Consider the following 20714-nt stretch of genomic DNA (forward strand, 5'->3'; position numbering starts at 1 on the left):
CACAATCCGCATCCCCAATACACAGCGGGACTACACAATCACCAATGCTTTCTCATGTACATCTTCCAATGTTGTCTACATGATAAAGTGTACATGATGCCCCACAGGGATTTACATTGGGGAAACAAAACAGAAACTACAAACTAGAATGAACTTACATAGACATACAATAAAAAGAAGTCTCAACACCCCTGTAGGCCAACATTTCTCAGGACTGGACCATAGAATAACAGATTTAAAGGTTATGGTCCTCAAAGGTCACTTCCAGAGTGACAGAGAGAGGAAAGTGTGGGAATTCAAATTTATAAAAACATTCCAGTCATTAACACATGGATTAAACCTGGCACCTGGATTTATGACCCACTACATGGACACACTCCTCAGATAAGACTTAACTGACCAACAATCTTGGACTTCCAAATAAGCTTCCAAATAAGCTTTAATTTACAGTCCTTTTTATTGCCCTGGCTTATCTATGTGATGTATATCCCCCCCCCCCATTCACAGATGTCTCTCCCTTTTTGCTTGTAACATCCCTAAAATGTTGTGCTGTTTTTGTAAGTCATTCATTTGTGAACTTGTCTGACGAAGGGATCTTGTGAATCCCGAAAGCTCACAGCTCTAACAATTTTTTGTTGGCCAATAAAGGTATCACTCCTAAAATACTTTGATTTCAAGTATTTACCACGATAGGGATTTTTATGGCTAACACGGTACCATACTATACATTTTTTTTATAATAAGTATACAGGAAGGAAATATCATGTCCTTACATATTACCGCCATACTGCTACTGACCAAATCCTGTATACTGAGATCAATTATCCAGTATACTAAATCCAATAAAACACCAGTACCAGATTACAAGTAACAAATAATACCACCACATGGGGAGGTGCATCCCATGGTAAAGAATTAATGTATTGCTTAGGAACTATATATAAGCAAGAGAAACAAAGACATTTTCTTTTACTAATGATGGGAAACTCTAATCTTTGTATTTTAAGATTTGTGGAGTTTTGTTTTATATATATATATATATAAGATTATGTTAAATAAAGAGGATATGAAAAAAAAAAAAAATAATACCACCACATACTAACACCACCACTACTACTGAATGTTAGTATGTGGTGGTATTATTATTTTTTTTTTTTTTTCATATCCTCTTTATTTAACATAATCACCTCATACAGTCATATAGCTCTACCCAGGTTCTGTACACTATATAGATTACAGTGCATCAATTACATCAAGTGACTCACAGGAGATGTCTTCTCTGATAAGTCTTCTTCTTCTTTTTCCTTCTTCCTTCTTCCTCCTTCCTCTTTCTTCTTCCTTCTTCTTCATTCTTCTTCCTTCTCTGAGCCACGAACCCCACAGGATCTGCTGGACAAACACATTAGGCTCGTCACTCTGGCACCATCTTCATCCTCTACAAACTGCACATCTGTATTGGCCCCTTTACTCCCTCATTTAGTGGGGAGGCTGACTCTCTGACCCCCTTCCATTGTAGTATATGCCCTTTCAGTTTTCCATATACAGTAGATGGCCTCATGTGCATCTCCTATAGTAGAAAGCCACCCCTCTGTGTAGTCCCCCTATAGTAGATGACACCCTTTGCGCATCCCCTATAGTATATGGCCCTCCTCTCTTTAGTCCCTTATAGATGCACCCCTGTGTTGTCCACCTTATAGATCCCCCCTGTGTTGTCCCCTTATAGATGCCCCCTGTGCAAAGCAGATTGGGGGCATCTATAAGGGGGGGGCATCTGACAACACGCTCCCTGGTGCGTGTGCCACCCGGGAATCCCGGGGACATCCCCAGGGAGCCGCTCAGGGCCGCCAACAGGGCATTACTGGCAGTACAGGTGTATGGGGCCCGGCCTATAGGGGGGCCCGGGTCTCCCACACACTTCACTTTAATGAGAAGCCTGGTATACAGACAGTGCAGGGAGAGGGGAGAGCTCCCACAGATGCAAGGGGCCCCTTCTACTTAACTAAAATCATTAGGCCCTCCTCCCCCCTGCACTGTCTGTGGACCGGGCTGCAGAATCCCCCCCTCCCTCCACAATGGACCGGCCCCCTCCTCAGCAGCTCCCAGGCTCGTGTGGAGCTGGTGACTTCCGGCCGGTGTGCTCTCCCAGGAGAAAAGAAGATGCAGCGGGCCCCCTCTCCTGCTCCCCCCTCCCTTCCAGCTGTGAAGTCTGTTCCCTCCAGTATACAGCTCTGCAGTCGGGGCAAAGGAGGAGGGGCTGCAGGCTGCTGACTGGGCGCAGAGACTTCACTCACTGGGGGCCTCAAGGATAAAAAGTAAGTGTGTGTGAGTGTGTATCTGAGCACTGTATCACTGGGGGCCTCAAGGATAAAAAGTGTTTGTGAGAGTGTGTGTGTGTGGAATAGAGTGTGTGTGTGTGTGTTTGAGCCTCTGATCATATATCTGTGCAATCTGCATGTGTGTGATGTATATATGTCATCAGGGTCGGACTGGGACTAAAAAGCAGCCCTGGCAGTCAAACCCTACCAGCCCACATACAATGCAGTGCCCTCAGAAGGTACGAGTAATCGAGCAGCCGGACCGCACAAACGATCACTGTATTGTTCATGTGGCCATTGAAATATATTGCTATTGTCCAGTGAGATATGTGGGCAATAGCAATATATTTGACTGCCCACACAAAAGATAAGATGAGCTAAGGTTTCTGTGATAAGGACCTATTAGACAAGCCAATTATCAAATGAAGGAGGTGTACTCCGGCAAATATCTTGTTTTTTTAAACTGGTGTCAGAAAGTTATACAGATTTGTAAATTACTTCTATTTAAAAAATCTCAAACCTTCCAGTATTTATCAGCTGCTGTATGTCCTGCTGGAAGTGGTGTATTCTCTCCAGTCTGACACACTGCTCTCTGCTGCCACCTCTGCCCATGTCAGGAACTGTCCAGAGCAGCAGCAAATCCCCATAGAAAACCTTTCCTGCTCTGGACAGTTCCTGACATGGTCAAAGGGGGCAGCAGAGAGCACTGTATCACACTGGAGAGAATACACCACTTCCTGCAGGACATAGAGCAGCTAATAAGTACTGGAAGAGTGGAGATTTTTAAACAAAAATAAATTACAAATCTTTATAACTTTCTGACACCAGTTGATATAGCCAGAGTAGCCCTTTAATGCAGAGCGGAATGCAAGCTGTGGCAAACTCTGACTTACTAGGTCACATCCCTTCACATCCCGTCACATCTTCACTATCACTACACAAAGAACCATATAACACATAATACATAGGTGCACTGGAAAGTATTATCACACTGCCATTTTGGTCAGTTTTTTGTAGTGGCAAATTTTTTCAAATCACGGCCATTATTTCAAATCAACTGCCAGTGTTTTGAAATAATGGCGGCTATTTACCAATAAATGGCGGCCATCCACTCAATTTCAGCAGTGTGTGAACAGATCCTTTCTGTGTTTTCAATCCACTCCTGGTTTTGGTTGCAAAAATACTGCGTGGGAACATAGGCTAATAAAGAATCTGCCACTTTTCCTAACCAGTCTGCTTTAGGAAATACAAGTATATAAATGTATTATCCATTAATGATTCCAGAGCATCTTGATCCTCTTTTATTCATCCTGGAAATATATGAATGTCTGGATGTAAATATTCTCTTTGTCATAGTGCCGTGTCCCCACACAGTACAGTGTCCAGGGGCAGGAATATGGTTGCATCCAATACATATTAACTAATGAGTGACGGCAGCCTTCCACAACTAAATGGATTGCTGTTCATTGGAGGCGGAGCCTCATAGGTAAAATGAAGACATTGAGGGAGATTTATCAAACATGGTGTAAAGAGAAACTGGCTCAGTTGCCCCTAGCAACCAATCAGATTCCACCTTTCATTTTCCAAAGAGTCTGTGAGGAATGAAAGGTGGAATCTGATTGGTTGCTAGGGGCGACTAAGCCAGTTTCACTTCACACCATGTTTGATAAATCTCGCCCCATTGTGTTACAAAAGTCTCCATGTAGAGCCGACCTTACATAGATATTTCCAGGAGGAATAACAGAGGGACATTACAACACAGAGTTCTAAGTCAAAATGCTCCAGAATTATTATGCTGTGGGAAATAAAAAGGATGTACTGTACAGGTCAGGGGAGGTAACAGGGTCTCTATAATCTGAGACTCACAGAGAACGTCCTTTCTGTTTGAAGTCATGGGGAATTTATCAATTATGTTATGATATTATTATTATGTAAAAAGTTCTTATTTCGTCGTAAAACGGGCAGATGCGAATGAATTTATTCGTGAAAGCCCAGTTTACGCCACTTGCACCAGGGGGGCGGGGAAGGGGCAGAAGGGGGGCGCTCAGGGCTGTTGTAGGTTTCCCTCCGTGCGCTTAGGATTTATTTAGTCAGTGCGCCTCTACATAAATCTGCCTACTGTCAGAGCTGGGGGAACATTTTTAAGCCTTGTGCAAAAAATGCCGGACTTAATAAATGTTCCCCATTGTTTCCTTTTTCACCTGCCTCCGACCACCATGACAATGTCTTTCTTGCTGAGGCATTCTTGGCCCCTCATTCCTGTAGGCAGCCACAACTCTATACCTACACAGTAAGGGTATGTTTACACTACGGAATTTAATGGAAATTTCAAGCAGAGTTTGTGCGGCGGTCCCCACATGAAGTTCCGCCTCTTCCATAGACTCAATGATATTGACATGTCAATTCTTTGGGTAGATCGAGCTTCAGAATATCATTGATCTTATGGGACAGGTGGAACCGCCACCCGGATTCCGCTTGATATTTCCACCCAAATTTCATAGTGTGCACATACCTATAAATTAAAAACCAGACCAGAAATCATGATTCATCTAACCTGTACTGCATGCATCAGGGGACAATAGAGGTGAGTTGCAAACAAACTCGCTGATACCCCTGCAGCTGCGGACATTGATGTGCATGTGCAGGAACAGCAGGCATCTGTACATAGGTAAGCGTCACTGAATGAGGCGGCAGGTGGGGTGAGAGGGCGCTCTGGGGGTCATTGTCACAGACATGAGGTACGCAGCTGCAGGGGTATCAGCGGGTTGGTTGGTTATACCCCATAGTTTCCCTTTACCTCCTAGTGTTATGGCCTCTATAGAGACTGATTTAGCCCCCACAAGAGTCACATCAATGGGATGACAGGAACAGGGACTGAAATGACCACCCAGGGTCACTAATCCTCTGTATACTGTAGATATGGGGGCAGAATTTCAGCCCCTATTCCTGTCACCTGTACTTTTATCAATATGGAATTGCTGCCATAAAAAACAGCATTGCAACTAACTCACCTCCTTCTGGGAGGCCTGGGGGCAGGCGGAGGGAGCTGAGGAGCGGCCTGAGGTGACCCCTAGAGGAGGATGGGTAATCCGGCATTATCCCCAACGGCATCGCCAGCCCGTGCGGGGGCGGGGCTAAAGGTCAGGGGGCGGAGCCAATCGGGACACATAGAAGACATCTCAGGTCAGGACCTTGTATGAAAATCGGCTTCTTCACCTGTCTGGGGCTGGGGATCAGAGGAGAGCAGCCCCTACAGGGACTCACCAACTGGCCCAGGGGAATCTGCCTGCAGGGGAGCTCACTGCTTCAGTGTTCCCACAGTATCAGCCAGAGCTCCTCTTCTCCCCTGCTTGCCTCCCGACATGTGAGTGGTCAGGCAGCAGCTGGCCCTGTCTCCCCCTCCTCCTCTGTGCCGTCAGCGACTGCTCTGCAGCGTCCAGAAGCGCTCCCCTCACTGCAGTGTGACAGGATGACAGTGTCAGAAGCCGCGGCCCCCAGTGTCAGGAAGCGGCCCTCTTCAGATGCGCTACTGGTTTACATTAATATACGATTTTAACACACACACTAGGCAGCCTCCCCGGATTGGCAATCGGGCAGCCCAGCGGGCATTTGCCCGGTACGCCAGATTACCAATCCGGGCCTGTATGTCATCTGCATGTGTTTGTATCTGGGTAATCTGCATGTGTGTATCTGCATCTATGCTATGTGTCTGTGCAGAGGTATGTATGGAATCTGCATGTGTGTATCTGCATCTATGTGTCTGTGTAGAGGTATATATGGAATCTGCATGTGTGTATCTGCATCTATGCTATGTGTCTGTGTAGAGGTATATATGGAATCTGCATGTGTGTATCTGCATCTATGCTATGTGTCTGTGTAGAGATATATATGGAATCTGCATATGTGTATCTGTATCTATGCTATGTGTCTGTGTAGAGGTGTATATATATATATATATATATATATATATATATATGGAATCTGCATGTGTGTATCTGCATCTATGCTATGTGTCTGTGTAGAGGTATATATGGAATCTGCATGTGTGTGTCTGCATCTATGCTATGTGTCTTTGTAGAGGTATATATGGAATCTGCATGTGTTTGTATCTGTGTAATTTCTCTATGTTGGTATATTTGTACATCTTGTAATGTGCCTATATGTGTGTATACATTTATTGTGGATCTATATGTATCTGTGTGAGTGTGTGTGCATACATGTGTGTATCTGCCTATTTGTACAGTATGGGTTTGTGCATCTATTGTCTATATATATTAAAGGAGAAGTCAGGCAAAACATTATTGTGATTATGATGTGTCAGTCTTATTTGTGGAAAAAAAACATGACATTTTTCAGCCATTCTTTAATAAAACAATAGTTATTTTTAAGGCTGAAAACATGACTTAATTGACTCGTAATTTAACACATATTATGGGCTTTAAATAGCCAAACGTATGTCCTGATTTTTTGGATTAATGTCTTTAGTAAGGTGGGGGCCCAGACAAGTTGGCAGTATGGGGCCCTGGAATTCCTGATGGCGGCCCTGGAGCCGCTCATCAGCCAGGGGCCAGTTGCAAACTGCATCTTGTGAACGCAAGCAAAACACTGCGGTTACAAGATTGGGTGATAGGACGGGACGGGGGGCAGTGTGGTGGCTAGGGGGGTGGGGTGGTGCGGTAGCCGGGGGGGCCCCTCGGGCCCCTCCTGCTGGCGGGCCTGGTCGCAGCCGTGACCGCGGTAGCTACGCTGCTGCAGCACCCTGTATTCTCTACCTGTGACACCACACAGCACACTGTATTCTCTACCTGTAACACCACACTGTATTCTCTACCTGTAACACCACACAGCACTCTGTAATCTCTACCTGTAACAGCACACTGTATTCTCTATCTGTAATGCCCACACAGCACACTTTATTCTCTACCTGTAACGCCCACACAGCACACTGTATTCTCTACCTGTAACGCCCACACAGCACACTGTATTCTCTACCTGTAACGCCCACACAGCACACTGTATTCTCTACCTGTAACGCCACACAGCACGCTGTATTCTCTACCTGTAACGCCACACAGCACGCTGTATTCTCTACCTGTAACGCCACACAGCACGCTGTATTCTCTACCTGTAACGCCACACAGCACGCTGTATTCTCTACCTGTAACGCCACACAGCACGCTGTATTCTCTACCTGTAACGCCACACAGCACGCTGTATTCTCTACCTGTAACGCCACACAGCACACTGTAATCTCTACCTGTAATACCCACACAGCGTGATGTATTCTCTACCTGTAACGCCAATATTGGAATGAAGTAAAGAGTGTTTTGAATATAATTTCTTTTCTCCCCTCTCCTCTTCACATACGTACTACTAGAAAATGTATAAAGTGTCAGTGTGTTAATTAGATTTGTTCTAAGGTGCCCAGGAGGCCAAGCTAAAGGTATTGTTTCATCTGAGTTAATCAGTGGAATTAGTGTATACCTGTAGTGCATAGTTGGAGGGGTTCTGTATACCCACAATGTACAGTTTTTAGGGGTCTCGCATATCTGTAGTGCATAGTTGGGGGGGGGCTGTATACCTATAGTGTATAGTTGAGGGAGGTCCTGTATACCTGCAGTGTACAGTTGGTGAAGGTCCAGTATACCTGTACTGTATAGTTTGGGGGTCCTGTATACCTGTAGTATATAGTTGGTGCTGTATACCTGTAATGTATAGTTGGTGGAGGTCTTGTTTACCTGTAGTTTATAGTTTGAGGGTCCTGGATACCTGTAGTGTATAATTGGTGGAGGTCTTGTATACCTGTAGTATATAGTTCGGGGGTCCTGTATACCTGTAGTAAATAGTTTGAGGGTCCTGTATAACTATAGTATAGAGTTGGTGGAGGTCCTGTATACCTGTAGTGTATAGTTTGGGGTCCTATGTACCTGTAGCATATAGCTGGTGGAGTTCCTGTATACCTGTAGTATATTTGGGGTCCTGTATACTTGTAGTATAGAGTTGGTGAAGGTGCTGTATACCTGTATTATAGAGTTTGTGTAGGTCCTGTATACCTGTAGTGTATGGTTTTGAGGTCCTGTATACCTGTAGTGTATAGTTTGGGGTCCTATATACCTGTAGTATATAGTTGGTGGAGTTCCTGTATACCTGTAGTGTATAGTTTTGGGGTCCTGTATACCTGTAGTGTATAGTTTGAGGTCCTGTATACCTGTAGTATATAGTTGGTGGAGGTCCTGTATACCTGAAGTATATAGTTGGTGGAGGTCCTGTATACCTTTAGTATATAGTTTTGGGGTCCTGTATACCTGTAGTGTAAAGTTTGGGGTCCTGTATACCTGTAGTATATCGTTTTGTGGAGGTCCCGTGCACTTGTAGTGTATAGTTTTGGGGTCCTGTATACCTGTAGTGTCCTGTATACCTGCAGGGTTGTATTTACCCGTATGGCAGTGTTATTCAGTCACAGTGTGTCGGTATTGGTCATGTCTGGTATGGGGGTGTTATCCAGTCACAGTATGGCGGTATTGGTCAGGTCTGGTGTGGCGGTGTTATCCAGTCACGGTATGGTGGTATTGGTCAGGTCTGGTATAGCGGTGTTATCCAGTCACAGTATGGCAGTATTGGTCAGGTCTGATATGATGGTGTTATCCAGTCACAGTATGGTGGTATTGGTCAGGACTGGTGTGGCGGTGTTACCCAGTCACAGTTTGCTGGTATTGGTCAGGTCTGGCAGTGTTATCCAGTCACAGTATGGCGGTATTGGTCAGGTCTGGTATGACAGTGTTATCCAGCACAGTATGGCGGTATTGGTTAGGTCTGGTATGGCAGTGTTATCCAGTCACAGTATGGCGGTATTGGTCAGGTCTGGTATGATAGTGTTATCCAGCACAGTATAGCGGTATTGGTCAGGTCTGGTGTGGCGGTGTTATCCATTCACAGTATGGCGGTATTGGTCAGGTCTTATATGACAGTGTTATCCAGTCACAGTATGGCGGTATTGGTAAGGTCTGGTATGACAGTGTTATCCAGTCACAGTATGGCGGTATTGGTAAGGTCTGGTATGACAGTGTTATCCAGTCACAGTATGGCGGTATTGGTCAGGTCTGGTATGGCAGTGTTATCCAGTCACAGTATGGCGGTATTGGTCAGGTCTGGTGTGGCGGTGTTACCCAGTCACAGTATGGCGGTATTGGTCAGGTCTGGTATGGAGGTGTTGTCTAGTCACAGTATGGCGGTATTGGTCAGGTCTGGCAGTGTTATCCAGTCACAGTATGGCGGTATTGGTCAGGTCTGGTATGACAGTGTTATCCAGCACAGTATGGCGGTTTTGGTCAGGTCTGGTGTAGCAGTGTTACCCAGTCACAGTTTGGTATACCTGTTGTGCCCTGTATATACATGTACTGTATAGATGGAGTCAGGGCCGCTTCTGCCATGAGGCGGAATGAGTATTCCGCCTCAGGCGGCAGATTGTGCGCCCCTTCAGGCGGCGGCAAGATTTCCCCCGCCGCTGTCATTATAGCTAAGTTTAACTTTGCTAAAATGACAGCCGCAGCCACGGCCTCACCACTCGTCGCGCGGCTCGCGCCGCCCACGCTCACCGGCGTCCCTGCATCTGACGTCACCCAGCCTTCTTCCTGATTGGTTGGGTGCGTACATGCGTGCGTGCGTGCGCCACGGCCGTCCGCCGCGGCGCTACGCACTGAGGTCACGTCACCTGTCCAGGAAGTAGGAGTGCAGTTCCGGTCTTCATCTGAGGAAGAGCGGTTTCCCTGTGCTGTGGTAAGGTCCTGGGGTGGTAGGGGGGTTGGATGGGTGGCGGGCGGCTTGCGGAGGTGCGGGTTGCGGCGGTGGGGGGACCTGTTAGTTTTTTTTTCCGGGTTGGCAGTCTATTTTCATTATTAGGGAGTCTCTGCATTCAGGGGTCAGGGCCTCTGCAGAGACCTCCTCATAATGACAACAGACTTAATGCAGCCAGGGTCTTTGTTTGCAGCTCATTCACTTTTTTTTTTTTTTTTTACAGGTAGAGACAGGACTACTTCGGAAAAAAGATTTTTACATTTTTGATTTAATAAAAGGGTCAATGAGGGGTCTCGGGGGAGTTTTATTTCAATAAAGAACCTTTTAAAATTGGTGTTTTTTTTTCTTACCTATTTTTGGCTTGGTAGTGGAAGCCATCTAATAGATGGTATTCATTATTAAGCCGGGCTTAGTGTTAGCCTGTAGAAGGGCTAACACTGACTCCCCACGCTTATTACCCCGGTACCCACCACCACCAGGGGTACCGGGAAGAGCCGGATACCGTCAGGCCTGGAGCACCAGAAAATGGCGCTCCTGGACTGGGCGGCAGCAGGCTGGCGTTACTAGGCTGGCAGTGGCCAAAATAAATGGCCCCTGCCACCCTGGTAGCGTCAGGCTGCTGTTGCTTGGTTTTGTATCTGGCTGGTTATGGAAAATGAGGGGGACCCCACACATTTTTTTTTTTCATTTATTTATTTACTTATTTATTAAACTAATGCATGGGCCCCCTTATTTTCTATAACCAGTCAGATACAGAACCAAGCAACAGTAGCCTGACACTATCATGGTGACAATGGCCAAAATAAATGGCCCCTGCCACCCTGGTAGCGTCAGGTTGCTGCTGCTTGATTTTCTATCTGGCTGGTTATGGAAAATGAGGGGGACCCTATGTATTTTTTTTATTTATTTAATAAACTAATGCATGCTTTCGCCCCTTCATTTTCCATAACCAGTCAGATACAGAACCAGCCAACAGCATCCTGACACTATCAGGGTAGCAGTGTCCAAAAATAAATGGCCCCTGCCTTCCTGTCAGGCTGCTGCAGCTTGGCTGTATCTGGCTGGTTATGGAAAATGACGGGGACCCGACGCATTTTATTTATTTAATAAACTAATGGATGGGGTCTCCCCTATTTTCCATAACCAGACAGATACAAAACCAAGCAGCAGCAGCCTGACACTATCAGAGAGACAAGCACCATTTATTTTGGTCATTGCCAGCTTGATAACGCCAGCCTGTTGCTGCCTAGTCCTGGATCATCATTTTCTGGCGTTCCAGGCCAGACAGTATCTGATTCTTCCCAGTACCCCTGGTGACAGTAGGTACCGGGGTAATAAGCATGGGGGTTAGTGTCAGCACTTATAATAGCTAACACAAAGCCCTAGCTTACTAATGGATGCCATCTATTAGGCGGCTTCCACTACTAAGCCAAAAATAAGTAAGAAGAAAAACAATTTAACAAAGCTCTTTATTGAAATAAAATACCCCAAGAACCCTCGTTGACCCTATTATTAAAAGTAAGAATCTTCTATATGAAGTAGTCCAGAATGAAAGTTTAAAAAAATTGTTGTGAGGCAGCTTCCCTAGCAACCATTGCTCCCTGTGAAAATGAAAGCAGTAATCCTATTTGTGCTAAGGCTCCAACTGCCGTCTCTGCTGCAGCTAATTATATCACCTGTGTTTGCAGTGAGGAGATTTTCCAATTCATCTCTATGGGGCGCCTCTCTTTCCCCTCCCCCTCCCCTCCTGTACATCTGGCGGGGACAGGACCTTCGCAATAACCTTCCCGGGCACCCAATGTATCTGTGTGCCAAATTTGGGGTCAAACGGTTCAGGCGTTTGGAAGTCTATAGAGGACAGACAGACAGATAGAAGGACAAACAGACAGACAGACTTTGATTTTTATGATATAGATGATCAAGCATCTGAATCAGTCCAAATTTAGCCCTACAATAAGGACTGTATTTGATTTTTTTTTATCATACATGGGATACACTGTTTATGCCTCGTTTTTTGTTCAAATGGAATCGGCAGTGGCGGCTTTCATCCTCTGTACTGTTAAGCATCATTTAATTTTGTTACTGCATCATTTTTCTGAAGACTCTGCAGTACAGCAATATATCTACAACATGTGTGAACATAGCCCTAATATCACTGCAGTTTTTTTTTTTTTTTTTTTTTTACAATTAGTGAAGTTGCAGCAGCTGCTTCTGTCACTTCTTGTCTGCTCAGGTGTAGGCTGGATGGGGCTGGTCAGAGATGGTAAATCACTCTGGGGGGTGGGAGACGCAATCCAGCCAAGCCTCAGATGATGCGTTGACATGGGGAAGAGAAGCTGGGGGTCAATACAAGTTTTGTAGTCCTTCTATTTTCCATTTCCTGTCTCCTGTTTTAAAGCATAGAGCTTAAATGACCCAGGTTTCAGTTGCATGCTTACCTTAGCAGCAGATATAATAAAAACATGTAGCACTCACAAACAGATAGCTAAGGTAGCTTTTCCCCCTCATTATATTATAGACAGGGGCTGCCCCGTTACTGTATATTTTTACAAAATAGTCCCTTTAAAAGCACCAACTTATTCCGCAGTGCTGTGCAGAGATGCTATCCCTCACATTGGTTCCTAGTTCCCAAGATTCAAACTCTACAATGCAACAAGGTAGTCATCAGCCCCTGCTTTCCTCCATGTCATGCTGTTCTAAGTGCTACAGCTTCTACTGAGCTCCAGTATTAGCTCTTTTTACAGCGGCAGGGCTGAAATCAATGTGGAATTCCATCCAGCCAATGGTAGTGATGCCTACCCTTACCCACCTGATGACTCCACCTGTAATCATGTTTAGTGGAAGGAACAGGAAACTGATTATGAACGTTACATCCACGGCTGTGGAGTCGGTAAGCCGCAGCGCAGACTCCAACTCCTGAATTTTATCAGGACCGACTCTGACTCCTGCTCCTTCATAAATGCCCAGTCATATACCAGGGGAGTTAGTTATCACACTGGCTCAGCAGCTTCTCCCTAATGTCCTACATGACCCTGGGGCGACTTCTGAGTGAAAAAAGGCATACTGTATATAAAGCAGATTCTCTCTGTGTGTGCAGTGGATGCAGCCAGTCTCCAGCCTCCATGTCCTGAACTACTCACAACTAGACTAGATGGAGCAGGTGGTCTTTTCCTGCTGACAGTCTTCTATGTTTCTAACTAAATATTCACCACACTTAAAAAAAACACTGCTAATAATGCCAGATACCTGTAATATAGAGGTCAGCCATAGTGATACACAGGGGGTCACACCTAGTGATATAGAGGTCACACAGTGATAAGGTCACTGTGATGGGGCACACACACACACACACACAGCCTGCTGCAGCCTTAGCACACACACACACAGCTTGCTGCAGCCATAGCGCACACCACACACACACACACACTCGGCTTGCTGTGGCCATAGCACACACACATTGCCTGCTGCAGCCATAGTGCACACACACACAGCTTGCTGCAGCTATAGCACACATACACACAGCCTGCTGCAGCCATAGCACACAAACACAGCCTGCTGCAGTCATAGCACACACACAACCTACTGCAGCCATAGCACGCGTGCACACACACACACACACACACACTCACACTCACACACACTCATCCAGCATCCAGGAAGCAGCCTGTCCTTAGTTCTCTCAGTAACAGTATAGGGCTGCAGCCTAGGAGAAATGAATGGGCTGCAGCAGGCAGGATGCCACACACAGCAATGTCTCCTATAAGTTATATGTGGGCATCCTGCCTGCTGCAGCCGATTCATTCCTCCTAGGCTGCAGCCCTATACTGTTACTGAGGGAACTGCAGATCCCAGCATGCAGCGTGTATCCGCAGCTGCCCCCATCCCTATGTGCCCCCTGTATAGTAAACCCCTAATCGCCACCCACCCCCCTATTGTCATACACCCCTATCCGCTCCTCCCCCCATAGTCATACATCCCTATCCCCCCCCCCCTCCTAGTAATAACAGGATCAGCTCTGCTATGTCATGGGATTGGCTATAGAACGTATAGCACCAACATATATTGCAGCCCTGTGCACGGCGGGGCAGGCCACTAATGTAGCAGAGAGCAATGCAAATGTGGAACATTTCAACCTCCCGGTAATTGTCTCCCATCAGGCTTAGTGCCATCCTGACCTGTCACCTGTCAAGGAAGATGACATGTTAGGTGCTGTTCATACTGTGTTTTTATTTTTGAGGCAGCCCACTGTATTGGGAAGCATAGTCTGCTGTGTTTTCTTGTGACTCTAACAGAGACCACTAAGACTCTCTTTAAGCCACCATTGTGACACTGATGGCCTATAGTATGTTCAGTGGTAAGAGCTTTCAAGGGACATACGCAGAATGCGTGTGGTGAATTGAAGTGATACCATATGCGACATTGTCGCCTGAAAGACATAATGTGACAATACATTTTCCATCTTCACGTTTCTGTAAAATTGATGACTTTCAGCATTTCAGCCATTTGCCCCCTATGTGCTCACCTGTACAGTAGGGAAGCTGTCTGTATGATTTTTCATGTATGAGTGTGCTTGTATGAGCTGTCTGTATGAGTGTGTATGTGTGAGTGTGTGAGCGTGCATGTGTGAGCTGTCTGTATGAGTGTGCCTGTGTGAGCGTGCATGTGTGAGCTGTCTGTATGAGTGTGCATGTATGAGCGTGCATTAAGGATGAGCAAATGTACTGTAGTAGCAAAATGCTTTGCTATGCTCGGCCGTCAGCCGGCTGCATTTGAGCTCTGCTCCAGGTGTCTGGAAAATCTGGGTACAGCTCCGGGGAACTTCTCCCAGGATTGTATCCTGCTATTCCAAACACCCATAGCGGAGCTCAAATGCAGCCGGCTGACGGCCAAGCAGAAGGAAATGCAGGGTCTTTGCAACCCAGGGTAGGCCTTGTCAACTAACCCCTTACTGCGCCTCATTGTGCTCGTTCTTTCACTAAGCGTTCTACTCTGTCTAGTCACATTTGGCACTCAGCTTAACATGCTCCACATGGTGTTTGCATAGGATACCATCCCCTTACCAAAAAATTCTCAAAATAAATTTTTTTGTTTTGTCTGCCCAGCAGTAAGGCTAGGGGCCCTATTACACAGAGCGATAATCTGCCAAATCAGCCTGATTCGGCAGATTATCGTCTGTGTAATAAAGACAATGACAAAGCTGATGAAACTATCATAGACTGAATGTTGTCATTTTGTCGTTAATTCCAGCCTAAAATTCATCGGCCGCCAGGCGCACATCACTACGTGTAATAACAATGTGCAGTCGACTGCTGATGACTGTGTAAAAAATAAATAAATAAACCTTATACATACCTATTAGAGATGAGCAAACCTTGAGCATGCTCGAGTCGATCCGAACTCGAACTTTCGGCATTTGATTAGCGGTGGCTGCTGAAGTTGGATAAAGCCCTAAGGCTATGTGGAAATCATGGATATAGTCATTGACTGTATCCATGTTTCCAGACAACCTTACAGCTTTATCCAAGTTCAGCAGCCCCCGCTAATCAAATACCGAACGTTCGGGTTTGGATCGACTCGAACCCGAACCCGGTTCGCTCATCTCTAATACCTATCCATAACAACTTTGCTTTGTGAAAAAAAGAACAGCCCATGTGGGTAAGCCTAGCACATTACTGCTGGACTTGTGTCATCAGAAAATTAAATGTTGTTTAAATAATGTTTTTTTGTTAAACATATTTAGGAATTTTTGATAATAATCTCAATTTTACTATCTATATTCTAAAATATTTCTGAAAGCTTTCATTTTCACTACTAGGTCTAAAATTAAGCAGAGACTTCCTGTTATGTTTGTGGTGATAAGTGGAGGCTGCTGTAAAGTAATCAGTACAGCATAAGGGCCCCTCTTTTGCTAAGTGAGAACAGGCTACATGTGAAACTAGTACACCATATCAGTAGCTCCCTGTGTAATGACCATTTCAATGGTGACCGAGAACACTCAGTAAGGTTTCACACTCATCTTAAGGTGACAGACTCTGTTTATTGTTTTCTATATTCATGAGTCTTGCTATAAAGCGTTACTAAATGATATTACAGATCAGGCAAGATGGCAGCCCATATGACGGTTAAAAGTACAATAACAATACAAAAAGTAAAATAGAAAAAATTACAGAAAATGGAAAAAGGTTAGAATTAAAGAACATATTTTAGTACCGGTCACTAATCGGTAAAAGGAAATCTAGGTGGTACGTTTCCTTTAAAAAAAATTGAATGCTTCTTTAGCTAGTTAGGAATAAATAAACATCTGTGGGAAGCCAGGTGGTGTTAGCTAGTGCAAGATGGTAGTGTGCCGCTAAAGGACTTATTACAATGGCCTGGAAGGGTGTGTTCACTCCTGAATATACCAACACACACCCTTTAATAGGTTGGTGTAGTGCAGGTGTTTGTGCAGAGGAAACACAGTCCAGCTGTTAGAATTTACCAGTAGTAAACTTTACTGTAGAGAATCTTCTTAAAGGCATGGTACATAATATATCAGTCTCTTCAATAATATTGCAGTACAGTAGTTTAAAAATACTGACTTAGATCACTTTGATGAGCTGGGTACTTCAGAATAATCACTGCTACACGTAGGTACACTGGGGAATACTACTTTTGGATATCTTAACACAGTCTTGTTTACTTGAAATTGATTTGACTTAGGTGGTAGTGGGCTACTTAAGAGAAAGGGGACCTATCTAGACCCTTGCGTTCTCAACTGGAGGGGCTCTGACCACCTTGTGTCAGTGGAGATGAAACAGTACCTCTGTCCATGGGTTTGATGATCCACCTCTTGCTTTCTGTGGCTGCACCTTTTTAAATTTTTTATGCTGGGGGGGGGGTGATTTCATGTTATCTATTTTATTAGGCAGATTTATCATGTGCTTTTATTTTTGCACAAAAAAATGCGCAGCAGTACTTCTTTCCTATCATGGCCTAGTTTTTTTTGCCAAGTTGTTTTAGCCAAAAATTTGCGCATGATTCATCATATCAGTGCTGACCTACTGATAAATGTGCAGCACAGATAAAATGCACAGGCATAAAAAAAATTGGTCTGATGATAAATGTACCCACAAATGTTAGAACACTTTTACAGTTTAATGTAAAAATTTGCACTAAAATGTTAGCTTATTTATGGCATGCAATGTCTCATTTAAGCTCTGAAACTTTTTTTTTGTCAAGATACATCCAATATCTGACCCATCAACGAGTCAATTTTGTCTAATTTTGTTTGAAAATATGTCTAATACCTTGTGGCAGGGTTTTTTTTTTTCTTCACAAATGATGATAAAATTCTGCCACACACAGTTTTATGTACCTTTCCCCCCCCCCCCATCCGCATATCCATCAAGGAAAATTCACAACAACTTTAATTGCATGCTGTGTAAAACTTGTAGTATTTCTGTTGCATGTCATCATATGCTCGGGGGTACAGCTTTTGACTATGCATGATAATGAAGGAGAAGGAGCTATGAGATCACATATTATTTGTTACAGACTCAGTAGTACTTTTAGTAATACTTTTTAGTTTTCAACAACCGTCATGTGTATACCAATCCCATATCCACCCTCCAGTTATTTGCCTAGCCACTGCATTATTGTAGCCAAAGTAACCACACACTAAACTGTTCTCCTAGTCATCATGGTAAAGAGGTTTGGGGATCTGACCAGCTAGATACCTAACCCCCTCTATATTATTGATCTCTTGGATGCTAAATGGGTGTGATCATACTGCTCATTTACTGGAAACTTTTGTGTGTAAAATGATCATATGTACATAGGCTGGTTTGTGTTCCCACATATACTAATTATTTTCTTGCCTTGTTTAAAGGTTGAGCAGCCTGTCATCTGTTGGTGATGGGGCATCAGAAAGAAGGTCTCCTGGGCAACAGCGTCAAATCACGGACTACAACGAGTCAACAGGTAACCATGAAACCTTCTGCCTTGCTGATAAGCACAGGAATAAGCACCTCGTTAAGAGCGGTTTGTTCCACACTAATTCTGTGAATTATAGGCAGTAATTAAAGAGAGTACACTGGTGCCTTGGATTATGAGCATAATTCGTCCCGGGAATGAGCTTGTAATTAAACTCCACTCTTAAACCAAAGCAAATTTTCCCATAAGAAATTATAGAAATGGAGACAAGTGGTTCCACACCCCAAAAATCATTTTTTATTATAAACAACATGTAAAACTAATGAAAGAGTTGAATACGTCATATTATAAGTTACTGTACAGTATAGCAATCAGCATGTGGTGTATAATGTATAGGAAGTGCATAAACCTGAAAGAATAGCATCAGTTTGTTCATACAGGATGAAACTGCAGATCCCCATAATGCAGTAGCGTAGTACAACACGCTAGAATAGAGAAGCAGGGCTGCTGTCAGAGGTCTGTGTGGTCACATGACAGCAGTGGAGAAGGGGCATGTGTTCAGCATGGACCAATCAGGAAGTGAGAATCACAGAGCTGTGCAGGAGGGCAGTGACAGAGACTTCTCTATACAGCAGTCTGAATGGCTGAGTGTAAGTGCAGGAACATTATAGCAGCATTGTGTATAGCTGAGTGCAGGCACGTTATAGCAGAAATGGAAAGGATGGGAAACACAAGGGCTGACAGAAACTGCAGGGAGCATGAAGGAATGAGCAGGGCAGATGTGGGCACATATATGCAGGACTCTCTGTCTGTGGAGAGAGGGGTTACAGTTATGAAGAGATTACCCCCATAGTCCTGTCCCCTGATGCAAGCCCCAGCCTGAAGTGGATCTGCAATGATATGGAAGGTGAGGGAGAGTTCCTGGGTCTGGAGTACAGTGCTGTAGAACCCACTATGACTATGCCCCTTCTCCTCCCACCCAGTACAGGGAGCTCTTCAACTAAAGCAATGCTTTTAAACCAAGTCACAATTTTGAAAACTGTGAGCTCTTCTTGCAAAATGCTCTTAATCCAAGTTACTCTTAAACCGAGGTACCACTGTATCCCCTATTAATTATTAAAAAAAATTACTGTGTAGTGCCTAGTTCAGTGCCAGAGGGGGAATGGCAGTACACCTTTCAAATCACTATTTCATGCTCCACTTCCTTATAGGGTATTATTGCCATATACTGTTTTTGTGTCCTCTAAGGCTGTGTTGTTTGGATACTTTGGATGAAGATTATCGTGTCATACTGTGACATTGCATCTAGTAGTTATCAATGTGGTCATGATGTGATCTGCTGAGACACAACTTTGATAAATGTTTTATTGCAGATGGCAAGTCACATGTGATGCAACCTGCATAGGATGTCTCTGTGGTTGGACTATTTAAATTTTTTATTTGCAGACAAGTTGCACAAATATCTTGACTGTGAGACTGAATTTTCTGCCATAGGACACATTTGCTGTGTAACCCTAGCCTTAGGCTGGGTTCACACTACGTATATTTCAGTCAGTATTGTGGGCCTCATATTGCAACCAAAACTAGGAGTGGATTAAAAATACAGAAAGGCTATGTCCACACAATGTTGAAATTGAGTGGATGGCCGCCATATAACAGTAAATAACTGCCATTATTTCAATATAACAGCCGTTGTTTTAAAATAGCAGCAAATAATTGCCATTAAATGACGGCCATCCACTCAATTTCAACATTGTGTGAACAGAGCCTTTCTGTGTTTTCAATCCACTCCTGGTTTTGGTTGCAATATGAGGACCACAATACTGACTGAAAAATACGTAGTGTGAACCCAGCCTAAGGCTGTATTCACACGTCACTTTTTAAATTGTCTGTAGTCGCTGAACTTCGACCATAGACGATTTTTAGGCCTTATTCACACAATCTGTTCCGCGATCCAGAGGAGGATCGCGACGTGGATCCCCTAGACGGAGCCGCTGCCACCCGGCATTGATACACACGACCCCCTTCCCCCGTCCCGTCATTGCATCTACTACTCACCTATTCCCCATGCTGACCGGCTACACATGCTCACCAGAAGTGGCCTGGACTAAACTGCCGGGAGAAGAAGGCAGGGTAGTCCAGGCCACTTCTGGTGATCATGAAGCTGGCCAGTCTCGGGGAATAGTTAAGTAGTAGATGCGGTGACAGGAACGCACATCATGCTCTCCTTTCATCTCTGCTGCCAGGCGGTGGTGATCCATGCTACGATCTACACTAGGACGTGTCCTTTTTATTCGCAGTGTGGGTCACGGCACAGATCTTATAAATGGATTCCTTCACTTCAATGGTCCCTTTAGCTATTGTCCATGGCCGCGACAATTTTACGGGGCATGTCATGTGCAGCCTTAGGGACCGTTAAAGTGAATGAAGCCATTCACATGATCTGTATCACGATCCGCACCGCGAAAAAATAGGACATGTCCTAGTGTGGATTGCGGCACGGATCACCCCCGCCGCCCGGAAGCAGAGATGACAGAGGAGCATGATGTGCGTTCCTGTCATTGCATCTATTACTCGCCTATTCCCTTGGACTGGCCAGCTTCATGTTCACCAGAAGTGGCCTGGACTCTGCTGCCTTCTTCTCTCGGCAGCATAGTCCAGGCTACTTCCGGTGAGCTCAGCACGGGGGAATAG

The 20714-nt window shown here is 44.8% G+C and overlaps 1 protein-coding gene across 6 annotated transcripts in view; it reads left to right on the top strand.

The window, feature by feature from the left end:
- Window positions 1–20714, top strand: part of ARHGEF11 (Rho guanine nucleotide exchange factor 11) — a 630876-nt gene that overhangs the window by 54614 nt on the left and 555548 nt on the right. For 5 of the 6 annotated variants that reach the window (XM_069949394.1, XM_069949398.1, XM_069949396.1 and 2 more), the window contains one exon: window positions 17977–18068. In XM_069949394.1, coding sequence (XP_069805495.1) covers window positions 17977–18068 — 92 coding nt within the window. Of the gene's footprint in view, window positions 1–4048; window positions 4142–17976; window positions 18069–20714 lie in introns of those variants that run through there. The other variant, XM_069949395.1, reaches the window with a different exon arrangement.

This window comes from Dendropsophus ebraccatus, chromosome 13 (genome assembly GCF_027789765.1).
Source record: "Dendropsophus ebraccatus isolate aDenEbr1 chromosome 13, aDenEbr1.pat, whole genome shotgun sequence".
Lineage (NCBI taxonomy): Eukaryota > Metazoa > Chordata > Amphibia > Anura > Hylidae > Dendropsophus > Dendropsophus ebraccatus.